Below are 13,846 nucleotides of genomic sequence, written 5' to 3'. Positions count from 1 at the left end.
AAACAAAACGTTGAGCAATAAAACTTAAACACAAAGAATATGTTCAGTATGATTCCATTTATAAAAAGTTCAGAACTAGTCTAAATAGACTCTCTTTTCTGAGTATGTATACATAAGTGAAAAAACTAAGGAACAACAAAGAAGTGATTAAGAATCAGGACAGTGGTTATCATTTTTGGGGCTTCCAAGACATATGACTGGGGAGGAGATGAAGGGTTTTCACAATGTTATATGTTACAGAGGTGTTTATAATTATGCTTTATACACTATATCTGTTTTAATGTTTTATTATTTTTTCCTCATTAAGGATTATATTTCTTAATTTTTATGGCAAGAGAAAGAAAGCAATCCAATTACATTATTTTCCAACTGAAAACCTCCAATACTTCCAGTTTTCCAGAGGACAACTTCCATATCCCTACATTGGCACAGAGCTTGTCCCAGACTTGCTCCACACATCTCCACCCCACTTCATGCCATGCACCCTGGTTTCCAGCACCACTGACCCACTTACATTTCCTGTGCATACACATCACAGTCTTCCCCAATACCATGCCTTCTCACTTGTTTTTCTTGCTTCCTTGAATGACATTTCTGTTTTTCACCTGGCAAACTACTCTCTTCCTTTAATACTCAGTCTGATGTAACTTCTTCATTCAAGTCATCTTCAAAACCCCCAGAGTTAGCATTTCTATTTTTTTTGCTCTCACACCATTTAAAAAGAAATAACTGTGCAATGGTTCTTGACATGCCTATTGCAACATTCCTTTCCAGGGATCTGTCTCTCCTACTATGGGGGGAGCTCCCAGGGATCCAGGGCCTCTTCTCATTCATCATTGCCTCCCTCAGTAGAGTCAGCTGCTCTCTGACCACAACTCTCTTCCCACACACGAAGTAGCCCTCACTACATTGTATATTATCTTTGTCTACTTACAGAGCTGTCTTAAGCTATGTTGTACAATTTTATGAGAATTAAAAATGAGATAGTATGAGAAGCCCAGCACAGTGTTTAGAATATTTTAGTTTCAGTTACATTTTTTAAAAGGGTTTTTTAAAAAGTAGTGACTCAGAAATGTGCTAGAGGGCGCTGATTCACTGTTTTGTAATAGACGATTGTACTCAGGTTGTTAACATTTGACTTGCTCTTCTAACCAGGAGCCAAAGAAATAATCAGATTTTTAGTAAGCAAAATATCCGCCATTTTATTTGATAAATAAATTAATACAATTCAAGTGTTTATGTCTATAGTTGACTTGAAATTATTTTGGGGAAGAATAAGACAACAACCAGAATGATGGCTGATGGCATGATGTTGCTTGTTTGAGTCTATGTTTGTATATCTCCCCCAACCTAGGGTTTGTCGGACAAGCAGTGAAAAGTCAAAGCAGGCAGTGTTGATTTTGGCAGTGCCCCAACTTTCCTTAAAGTAAAGAAATGCCAGACAAAGTGTTTCCTCAACTGTCAAATGGGAAGGCTGAACTAGATCATCTTTGGGGTCCCTTTCAATTCTAACATTCTATAATGTATACTTCTAGTTTGTTAAAAAAAAAGAAACAGGCATGACCTCTTTAAAAAACACACACATACATACATTCGACCAAGAATTGACAAAATTCAATGAAAAGTAAACCAAAAAAATTTTAAATCTGCCTTAACAGAAAAAAAAAAAAGAAGAAAAACCAAACTGGAGTTCCATTTATTCCTTCCATGTAAGGCTGGGTTTAAAAAAGCAATATGAGTGACAAATGATTGACTGCTTGAAAGATGTATTGATTGTGAAATATTTTCTAGTTTCTTCTGTATCTCCACATCTTCTGTTAATAATTATTCTAGCTAAATCTTCTCTTCTTTAGGAGAGGATGATAAAGTAGGTTTATGTTATATAAAGCATTGGTCAGCTGATTGAAAGCATTTTACAATGACTCCATTCACTTCAAACACCTGAAAAACCACAAACATTTATGACACAGTCTTAAAAGTCCAGGAAACAATACTAAATTAAGAGATGGAGACTGTAGATAAATATATTAGTAAATAATTTGTTTTTATGTTTATGAAGCTCAATCAAAGTGACTCATAGTTTGGGTGCAAGATGAGAGTAGACACAAAAAGCGGAAGTCTGGTTTTGCAACTGATTATTTTATGATGTCTGCAGGCTGTGCTGCAGGATCCTAAACTATGACAAATAGTTATAGTAATTTCTAAAATGTAAGGATGTTCAGTAGTCTTTTTTTTTTTTTGAGATAGGATCTGACTCTGTGCCCAGGCTGGAGTGCAGAGGCCTGATCTTGGCTCACTGCAACCTCTGCCTCCTGGGACTCAAGCAATCTTCCCACCTCAGCCTCCACAGCAGCTGGCACTACAGGTGTGCACCACCACACCCAGCTAATTTTTGTATTTTTAGAAGAGACATGGTTTCACCATGTTGCCCAGGCTGGTCTCGAATTCCTGGGCTTAAGCTATCTGCCACCTCAGCCCCACAACGTATGGGATTACAGATGTGAGGTACATCACCTGGCCCAGTAGTATATCTTTAACAAAGATAATCTACTTTGACAATACTTTTGCTTGTTCACTTAAGTTTCATGAGATTAAAGGCAAACAATTATGGTGAAAGTTTAACAGTTTTGATGTAACTATGCTTATAACTCAATATTTTTAATGATTATAATGTAGCATTTTGAGCACTCTAAATAATTAAAATTCAAGTTTAGAACATTGTTTTATTTTGAGTTTTATGCTCTAATCCATAATTACTGTTGGCCGTATGTCTCTGGTCACAGTTCTTAGCCTCTCTGAACCTAGCTTCCTAATTTATAAGATGGGGCTGTAGCTATTATCTTCCTTACAGTATGCAGATGGGTATAAATTTCTTCAAACTTTGCTAGGCTTCAGTAAGGCTGTTATTATCATTGCTATCTAGTAAGCTTTAGCATAATAATGGTGTAAACTTGGACTAGGTAATGTTTTATGAATTTTAGCACATTTTATAAAATAAGCCTGCATGTGGGCTCATTACATACCATTTAAGAAACAAAACTTCTTTTACAGAATTATAAAATATTCTTTCATTCCCTACTTCTTCCTCTGACATCCAAATTATTTTTTAATTAAAAATGACCTATCTTCAGTAGTGAATTCGCAAAGGTCCTCTCATCATCCATAAGACTCTTAAAACATGCACTAGGCAACAGGTGCCATGGTTGACTCTCCACGTGTGCAGGTGTGGCAGAAAAGCCAGCTGAATAACCAACCCTCCCAACCACACTGCTTGCCCACACCCTTGACACCCACACCACATTGTCCTATGTTCTCTAGGAAGTCTGCTTTGCTGGCATGGCCATGCTTTCTCCATTGCACAGTGTCATGAGCTCACAAGGCATTCTTATGGGCAATGGCTGAAGCTTAGCAATAGTCTGTTGATTACTGGTAGTTTACAACATCCCACACAAACGGTGTGTTATTTTAAGTTGTGCTTTGGAATCTGGGCTCTCCATCCCACTTGGGACCACCCTGTGTTTAGCAGTCATATAAGCAGCTGCTTGCTTACCTTGTTAACAGCTGTCTTTCACATGTACCCTGTCCTGGAGATTGAATTTTAGGCCTCCACATAGCTCAGAGGTGACAGTGTTGAAACAGCTCTAGGATCTAGTTGGAGCATCTCTCAGGGCCACAGTTCACAGCTAACTGAGAGGTTAGTGATGTTAGCTCATTATAAGAACTACGTTCTATCTTATCTCATTCAGGCTGCTATAACAAAAACACCATAGACTAGGTAGCTTACAAACAACAGAAATTTATTTACCACAGTTCTGGGGACAGGGAAATCCAAGATCAAAGCACAGCAGATGTGGTATCTGGTGAGGACTCACTTCCTGGTTCACAGATGGCCATCTTTTCACTGTAGCCTCACATGTTGGAAGGGACAAGGTACCTCTCTGGGGTATCTTTTATAAGAATACTACTCCCATTCACAAGGGCTCCACCTTCATAAACTAATCACTTTCCAAAGGCCCCACATCTTAATACTATCACATTAAGGATTAGGTTTCAACATATTAATTTTGAAAGGAGGCAAACATTCAGTCTGCAGCAAGCTCAATGTTAAGGTCTTCTGGGACCACAGTCTTCCGTACTCCATTCAGTCATTAATCCACCAATTTATTTATTCATTCAGGCAGTCAATCAGTCAATTCATCAAGCATTTTTTGAATACCAAATTTTTTTGAATGCATTTTTTGAATGCCAGGCACTGTGTAAGAACCATGTATATACAACGAGCAAGAGACACAATCCCCGCCCTAAAGGATTGTAGTCCAGTGACTTTGTGTCTCCTAAGAGTGAGCCACCTAAGGGCAGTGTTCAGTAATAGCAATCAGTTTTCAGTTGTTATTGCAATTGATATTTCAACTGTGATAAAAAATTCTGTGAATTAATCTTTCAAAAGAATCATGTCTTCCTTTCATCAGTCCTTTTTGTATCAAAAAATACGGAGGTTTGAATATATAGAGTGCTCTAAGAATTCTCTTCAGAACTCTACTAAATGACCTGGATCCATTCTTTTGTCAGTAAAACAAATTCTTTCAAGAGAGGAGTAAAGGAGTTTAGAAGTCAAGATTATCAAGGAGGCAATAAACAGAAGTTCCTTTTATTTTACTGGAGGTCTCTGATCCTGGACAAAAATGGTAAACAACAGAGACTGAAAAGTACAAAGTAAGGAAAACTGACAAGGTTCGCTTTACACAGAAAGGTACTTCTAGTGTCCTGTTATTACCATTTCTTTGGAAGAAAAAGGAAGTGCCTAGACCATTGAAAACATTTTTTTGTTCAGAAAAGAATTCCTAAATAAATACTAAACACAATTCTCATTATTTAATTTGGAATGTGCTGGGCTGACTGAATGTTTTTAGAAGCTCTTTTCTTAAGAAATTCTACTGAAATCATAGGAACATTCTTTGATAAAGACTTCCCCATAACAAATTTCTAGAGATATGTAGAAGGAGCAGGACTTTTACTTTTCTGATTTAGAAAGTACTCCAACTGCCTGCATTAATCACAATGCTTATATAATTGGAACTATCTCTTTTTTAAATTAAATGGAGTGAGGAAAAGAGACCCTCCTGCCCTGGAGCCTGGTCTGCTTTTCCAGTCTCATTTTCTATCACCCGCCACTACATACACACCCTGTACTCCAGCTATACCATTCTAGGTGAAGTCCCTGAACAAGGCAAGCTGAAAATACAAATGGCAGAAATATTTGAACAATTTCCCGGGCTTATTAAGGGATAGTCAGGGTGACTGGAGCAGAGCCATGGCAGGCAACCATGCTTTTCTTACAATAAATAAGACTCAGACACATATACCATTAGGGATCCTTGACTCATTATCTTTCTGATCAATACTTTCACAAAATATGCATTCCTTTGGCCACACATTTTGCCTGTGGGCTAGGAGTTAAACATTCCCTCTCCAGACTTATTCAAGGAGCTAATTGTCTTCTACCCAGACTATGGAAATGGCATCCTAACCTCTTCCCCATTGGGTCCACCCTCTACACTGAAGCTAAAATTGCCTTTCTAAAATGCAAATCTGATTATTTAAACAGAAAATTCTTTAATGGCTTGCCACTGCTTGCAGCGATTTCTAAGTAGAGGGTACTCCCTCCCTGCCCCACTTCGCCTCAGGGAGTAAACATATGGAATATGGGGGGCATATCAGAACCATCTCAGGGATTTTTCAAAGCTTCACACACACACAGGTATATGTGGCATCATCACCGCCCCTCACCCATGTCCCTTTTGCTCCCATACACATTTCCTATCCCACGAAAATTGCTGCCATGCTTGTTGAGTGATGGGTGTTATGTTGTAGCCCTCAGTTACGCTGAGGCATAAAAATGGTTGAGCAGCCGTCATGGCAGAATAAAGTCCAGATTCCTTAGCATGTCCTACAAAGTCCTGCACAATAGCCTTCCTGCTTGCCTTTTCAGTTTCATCGTCACCCATTCTCCATCACACACCCTGTGGGCCAACACCACCAGTCTGGAGAATTCCTGAACCAGGTTTGCTTTTTCGTACTTTTTTCTTTATTCTATTCCATTTACCCAGAATGCACTTCTCCTCTCACACAGCTAGTAAATTTCTGTTTAACCTTTAAGAAGGCACCAACAATTACATCTTCAGCCAGAGCCTGCCCCTGGATTCCAGGCTGGTACATCTCCACTTGGATTTTTAGAAAGTATCTTAAACTTAACATGGCTAAAACAACCTCCTGGACCCACTTCCTACTACTTATTCCTCCTGCAGTCAGCCACATCTCGGTTCATTGCAACTGACTCCCCAACTCATAATCTAAGTCTTTGCTGCAGTCTGTGAGGGCATGTATGATCTGATCCTATTCCTATCACCCTCTCCTCCCCCACTCTGCTCTAGCCACACTGGCCTCCTAGTCCTGAATACAACAAACACATACTGAGCTCAGGGCCTTCGAACTGCTGTTCTATCTGGAATGCTCCTCTCTCTTAGATGTCCCTGTGATTCATTCCCTTATTTCTTTCAAGTGTCTGATCATAAGTAATCACATCAGAAACCACTGTTTATGGGACAGTACCAATTCACCATCACCTTACATCCCCTCCCCTTGCTTTATTCTCCACGGTACTTACCACTACTTGACATCCTGCACTATTACTGTTATTATCTGCTCCCACTAGAACATAAACTATACGAGGGCCAGCTTTTATTATTCCTATTCTCTACCATATCTTCAGTTCCTAAAACAATACTTGGCATATAGTAGATGCTCTGTAAATATGTTATTGTCATTCGTTATTTGTTAACTCAACTGAAAAGTGATGTGGGACTTCCATTTAAACATACTGCACTCAATATATAAATTTCCTTCAGTTCCTTCCTAAAACCCCGTTAAATTAACAGCAAACAGATTTTCAAAATGACACACAGAATGGAAGTGGAGACATCAATAAAGCCTAGCCTGATCACCACATTTAAAATTATGGCCTCCTCTTCCCAGTCTCCTTACCCTGACTTTTCCCTCCATAGCACCTATTATCTTCCAAGAAGTATAAAGAATGGGTAAGAGAGCTAAATCTTCATTAGTAGGTAGTTTTAGACCTTATTGTAAACAAGTACACAATATATGTAACAGCCAAAGCATTAGAAATTGGTTACTTCTGGGAAGTACAAGCTAAGAATGAGAAGGGAAGGGACAGAGGATTGTTTTGTTTTTTAAATAAGCCTTCTAGTACTATTTTACTTTTACAATCATGTATGTTTATAATTTATGCCAAATAAAAATTCAATTAAAAAAATCCCAAAACCAAGAGGGAAACTGTATATACAAGAAGAAAAGTCATAATGCAACTTTGCCTATTTTTATTCTTCACATAGTGACTACGTCTTAACAGAATTTGAACATATTAAAATAGATGACCAAAAACTAAATATTTAGACTATGTAGTGGAATGTATGATTTATATCAGTCATTTCTTGAAAACTTATGAGTACTTCATTGACATTACATGCATAAAGTAAATATCTAGCTGAAACATGGCTGAAAAAAAATACGTCATTTTGCCAGTAAATTACATAAACTGCAGAAAGAAACTACTTCTCAACATGAAGCTAAAGAGAAGAGAATCAAGCCAATGGGCTTTGCCACAGACAGGGAATACACAGGGAACAGGGAAAGGATCAGGCCCCCCTTGCTTGAGGCTTGCTTTCCTCATCTGTAGATTTAGGAGTCTCAATCAGGTCATCTCAAGTTCCTTAAACTTGCTTAAAAAGCACCAAACTTTGAGTTAGACCTTCACACTTCCCTAACTCCTTTTTTCCGGAATTAAGCTATGACAAAGATGACCATATGTCCCAGTTCACCTAGTATAATTTCGATTTATTTCTGTTGTCCTGGAATAACAATTAATTGCTCCTCCTTTAACTCTCAAAGGTATCTCCAGTTGGAAGATAAATTACATGCCCCTCATACCTATGACTATATTCATTTTAATCTTGTTCTATATTTTTAAGAAAACACATGAATTTACTTTTAAGATTACAAAGATAGCATTTCATAGCTTGCATTCTCTTAACACTTGGGGAAATTTCAGATTCTTTTGTGAGTGGTTTGTGAACTATCAAAAATTTTAACTTGGCTGGGCATGATGGCTTATGCCTCTAATCCCAGTACTTTGGAAGGCTGAGGCAGAAGAATCGCTTAAGATGGGAAGTTTGCGGCTGCAGTGAGCTATGATCATGCCACTACATTTCAGCCTGGGTGATGCAGAAAGGACTGTGTCTCTAGAAATAAAAATAATTTTTTAAAAACTGAGTAAGTCAAATGTAAATTTTCCTTTTCAAAAACAAATTATTCAGTATGCAAAACATTCTGTTAAGACATATTTTCTGATAACCTTAGAATATGTGGTACTTAAAAACTATGACTAAAATATTTGTGGAAGAATTCATTATCTTAGGTGACACATTTTAATAATTAAAATAGTTCCAGAACACGGTCTTCCACCTGACTTTGACAATTAAAACAACGTTCTCAAAAGAATGTTCTCTCTGAAGATTCTGGGTCTCATCCACCACCACAGGTCTCATCTACCATCAACTGAAATAAGCTAATCAGTTACAAACAAGGGAATATACTTAAAAAAAAAAAAAAAGAGAAACAGGGTCTCACTCTGTCTCCAAGGCTGGAGTGCAGTGGCACAGTCATAGCTCACTGCAGCATAGAACTCCTAAGCTCAGGCAATACTCCCACCTCAGCTTCCCAGGAATATACCACTTTTACTGCACTGACAAGCTCTGTATGCTAGTGATTCTCAAATTTTCTTTAAGGCTAGGACCAAGAGTTCTGCCAATCCCCTGAACAACAGCTCACATATTATTCAATGAACTTGAAACACTCCTGCCATAGTGAGCAGCATTGAAACAGATTCCATAATTGATTACTCAGTTTCAAGGGAGATTTAACATTGCTTTGTTTTCAAGTTACAAAAAGTTCCCTAGTTTTACTCAAATATGAGCTATCCCTGATAAAAAAAACATGTTTCATTATGAAGAGCTGTGATTTGTTTCAGCATTTTTTTTTTTTTTCACTTAACCACTTAAGTCACTGCCTGAGGAAGTTTCTTTTTAAGGGAATAAATACCAGTTCATTAGAAGAAAAAAAAACCACATAATTTTAATTCATTTTGTCTTAAAGATGCGTATTTTTAAAAAACTACTTTAAAATGAATTAATATGTTACACTAGATCATGCTGTGGTGACTAACGTATTGTCTAGCCTTAACCTAATGAAAACAAAAGAAAAGCGAGTTTGGCACTCACTTGCACTTTTCATCTCTGTTAGAAAGTATGTCTCAGTTTGGATCTGAGATCAGGTTTGCTTGGTAACCTCAAAGAGTAATTTTCCTTTTTTTTTTCTTTCAAAATTTCCTTTTGATCATTTCAGACAGTTCATTCTTTTGAGTGAGAAAGAGTAAAAGAGAGGAATGTTGAGTGAGGTTAAGTAAACAGAGAATCTGTCACATAAAGCAAGTTTAAATCCTAGTAAGAGCATCCATGCAGGACAAACGGAAGCATTATTCTTTTGAAAACATTATTCTTTTAAACAGTGTGTAATGACATCCTCCCTAGAGACTTTCCATGAGAGGGGAAAAAAATTACTTCCTCAGAAGTCGTTTTCTAGATTCCAAGCATAATAAGTGAAGCACAGTTAAAAGTCAACCTTGTGTTTTCTTTATGCAAGAAGGTTCAAATTAGAACTGCAGAAAGGTACTTATAAGTTTCTCCAACTCGTCTTTCGTTTACATACTGGTATTGCTGTGAACTAAAAGAGCAAGTAAGAGGAAAGGTTACTGTTGTTACTTTACACCTATAAATCAGTGAGTGTGTCCTTACTGTAAAATTTGAGCTGAACATATTTTCAATTTCAAAGGAGAAATATATGACTCAAATATGCTGAATGTATGATGATTAAGTTCCTTTTAAGTATATCATTTTCTTATGCTAAAGTAGAAACTATGGATTATTTTTCTAGTATTCTATGCTGCTGTTACCTTCTGAGGAGTTGACTGAAAATTTTATGCTTTTAAAAGTTGGGTGCTACTTAAATATCAGAAGTTGGCTATTGTTTTAAATATTTAAAATATGCTTAAACAACAATTAAGGTTAATAAGCAGAGAAAAATACTTCTTTTGATTTAAACACTACTTTATATATTTAATGAACACACGTCCAAATAAAGATCTCTCTTCAAAAATTTTGGAAAATGTTAATGCATTTTGAATATAATGGAACAAAGAAGAAGAATACTAGAGAAAATTTACAATTATGATGTTTATTTAGGAAAATAAACTTGAAGGTTTTCTATTAAAAAAACATAAGAATCATATCCAAATTTTAGATTCTCCATCTTCTTTGGTATGAAAATCAACATTCATAATAGAAAATATTTTATTTTGAAAGGTTTAGCTGTTATTGGGTCTACAACGGTTTTCCATATAAGGAAAATACAGTATTAAGTTATCTGTAATCATCTCACTTATTGAACAACCAGTGAATGCATACAAGTAACCAAGTATATGTGTGCAGAGACCAGCATCAAGGAAATATTCATTCATAGATAAATGTTGTCTAATAAAATATATTTTAAGTTTTTAATGATCTTTTGCTATCATTTTTTGCTGTTATCTGAATAGCCATCCAGATCTGTAGTAAAAGATCCTGTTAGTTAAACAACTCAAGAAGTACTTCCCCAAGGAAGCTGACACCATCATACCAGGACTTAGCAACATTTATCTTTCAACATAACTATACCATTAAAATTTTTTTATATTTCTCAGAATTGTATTCTTCAGTCTTTTCCATAATATAGTATATGGAAATTGCTAATAGCATTAAATTAATATTAATAAAACCCAATTCTATCTAAACCTTTTTCTCATAAGAAAAAACATTACTTTAAAAAACAGACTTTTTGTTTCTTCTAAAAGTAGTACTATATGGACTGCTCAATTAGCAATGCCAAATACTTCCAAAAACACCATAGGACCACCAAGCTATTTCTATTGCTTTGATAAATTCTTTTCCTGCTCCAATTTCTCCATGTTCCTGCTTTCTTGTGTCAAAATATCTTCCCTTAATTTGTTAAAATGAATATGAGGGAAAAAAATCTGATAATCTGGGGTAAAGAAATTTTTTTTTTGCTAGACTCTTGTGATCACAAAATGACCAGGTAATTTATAGCTTCAGTGCTAACACTGTGATTGGGAACAAGAAGAGTACAACCATAATAAAATACAGCTATCTATTAGAAGAACTGCATAAAGACATCTTTGGCCATGTAGGCTCTGGGCCCTCTGGAAATAAGTCAGTTGCATTGCCAACATGACAAAGAAAATAGCAATGTTCAGAATCAGGAACAACCTGGTATAGGAAGCAGACAGTGATGGGGCCCTGCTGTGAGTAGTTGTCACCATCCGTGCCTGTCCAAACCGGCCTTTAATCAAGCCCCCATTTTTATGTTTCTCGTATGTTACATCTGCAAAATCTAAAAGGTCTTTCATTTCTTCATCTTCGTCTATGGGTAGTTCTTTCTGTGCCAAAATCTGAGCTTTCTGTCTAATCTTTTTCTCATTGACTTCAATCTGTGCAAAAATATCAGGGACAGCATCCACAAATTTATAGCGTTTGCCTGCCCTTCGGTTTTTCTTTGACTTGGTTTGCTGCTGCTGTTGCTGTGATATGGCAAAAATCCTGTCAATGGCTTCCTCAGTCTGTCTCTTATCTGAAAACCTCAGCAGGCGCTCAGCAGTCTTCCTAAAGCTAGCTGTGTTCCGGACTCGGGACAGTATCTGCTTCTCCAGCAGCTGAAACACTGGTTTAAAACGCTGCAAGTTCTGTTCCACAATAGCAGCATAGTCCTTCACCTCAGGGACAATGCTGCTCTTGATGGCTGAATTCTGGTCAAACAGAATTTTGTGATGATCAGCAATGACCTGTGCAAAGGCAGACTGTCCTGTGGCCTCACCTGTCCACAGGTATGTGGCGTAGGCATGTTTGCTGGTGGCTACGAACACATCCAGTTGCTGAGAGTCTCCGTGGACGGTGAAGCTCTGAACATCTATAGATGGCCCTATGAAGAGGTAAGCTGCCCTTGTGATGGGACTTCGGAGGTGCATGGTGACATTCACATAGTTTGTCCCGTTGTAGGGATAGCCCCGAGGATATGTCACTGAGGCAAAAGTTGCTTTCTCACTGTAGCCAGTATCGTCCATCCAGTACATTTTATAGAGTCCATCTCTCTGCCTCATGAAAGCCCCATGGACACCATCTACCACAGTCTCCTCAAAAGGAACATCCACATTGTGGAAGAAGCTCGCTGCTGTCTCCAGGGGACTCTCCTCTCCCAGGTGTATTTGGTCTACAAGGAGAAGCAGCTGTGGATGTAGGAGGATGAGATTCCTCTGAACATTCTTCAGGTTGAGCTGGGGGTTATAAGCTCCCACACCTTCTCCTCGGATGAAAACCACCCCATTTTTCTCCTCTGCTGCAACCACCCTCCCCTGACAACTAGCTGCCAGGTCATGCTTGTATTTAGACCATTTTGATGAGCAGTCTTCTGTGACCTGACCCTCCCAGGGAGAAAAGCAGCTCTTTGACACAGCTGGGGAAAACATCAAAACATTGTTGAAGAAGGTGTACTTTGGCCCGTACAGAGCCTCAGTAATGAAAGGCACACCATTGGGAGCAAAAGTAAATGAGTTTTGATCAGGATGTTCATGCCCTGCATTAAAATTTCTCCATCCTTTGATCCAATCTTTGTATTTGTTTCTGTGGACAATGTCATATATTGCACGTCCCCCTAGTTTTCCAGACTTGAAGGAAAGGAAAGATCTATTGATTTCTGCAGGTAGTGAACTTCCATAAGTCACGACACCCCAGTCTTCAAAATAATGCAGTGTAGGGGTGCCAAAGTCTGGAGGAGGAACCGATTTCAAGCTGGCATCATACCTGAAATTAATTTTTTAAAATTAAATGGTTTTCTGATGGCAGTGAAAATAACACATAACATGGTAATGCGGAAGATGCGACACACAAATGCTACCCAGAGCACTGGCAGTGCGGGGTGTATTAGGGACATTTCTGAAAATATCCAAGGACAATCAGTATGCACAAAGGGAAACCCTTGGTGACTGGAAGAGGAATATTTATCATTTGTGATCCTTGGGTTTGGGCCCGAAATGATTTCTGCTCTAATCTCTACATGGACCATCTTCACTTGATGATGTCAGAGTGACCATTCAAACTACTGGGCCTCGTGGATTTAAGCACTTCATCCAAATTTCTGGTTGAGGGGCTCCTCTTCTAGAAATGCCATGTTAGAATCTGGACTCTAACAAGCCTTGAGTTGTAATGAAGTATAGTTCTGCAGTAACTGATATTATTGAATGTTTGGTATTGAAAAGTGTTCTCCCTCAAGATTTTTTTCCTTGAAAAAATAAACTGAAATAGAGGAAAACTTCACATATTAGATAAAATGTATCGCCAACACCACATCTCAGAATATAAATGGATGAAGTTTCAGCAAACTGTCTTATATTGAGGGATTTATAATTGTGCCTACCACCGACTAGCCAGGTCCAAAGGTTTGGTTTTGTTTTAATCTGCAGATGACTGCCATGCTTCTTGGACAATAAATGACTTCTTATTTTCATTTATGATAAATGTTTATATTTGGCACTATGTACTTTTCCCTAAAGTGAATCAATCACCTAGAGTTAATCTTATTGGTGTTTGATATTGACTGTTTCATCTGT

The 13,846-nt window shown here is 37.6% G+C and overlaps 1 protein-coding gene across 3 annotated transcripts in view; it reads right to left on the bottom strand.

Annotated features, from left to right (window-relative positions):
• Positions 1 to 3,780: 3,780 nt before the first annotated feature.
• DSE (dermatan sulfate epimerase) overlaps positions 3,781 to 13,846 on the bottom strand; it is a 74,401-nt gene continuing 64,335 nt past the window's right edge. For all 3 annotated transcript variants that reach the window (XM_030809597.1, XM_030809594.1, XM_030809595.1), the window contains exon 6: positions 3,781 to 13,040. In XM_030809597.1, the coding sequence (XP_030665457.1) occupies positions 11,282 to 13,040 (1,759 nt within the window). In that variant the 3' untranslated portion in view covers positions 3,781 to 11,281. The remainder of the gene's footprint in view (positions 13,041 to 13,846) is intronic.

The sequence above is a fragment of the Nomascus leucogenys genome, chromosome 3 (assembly GCF_006542625.1).
Source record: "Nomascus leucogenys isolate Asia chromosome 3, Asia_NLE_v1, whole genome shotgun sequence".
NCBI classification, from domain to species: Eukaryota; Metazoa; Chordata; class Mammalia; order Primates; family Hylobatidae; genus Nomascus; species Nomascus leucogenys.
This window is presented reverse-complemented; position numbering and strand designations above follow the sequence as displayed.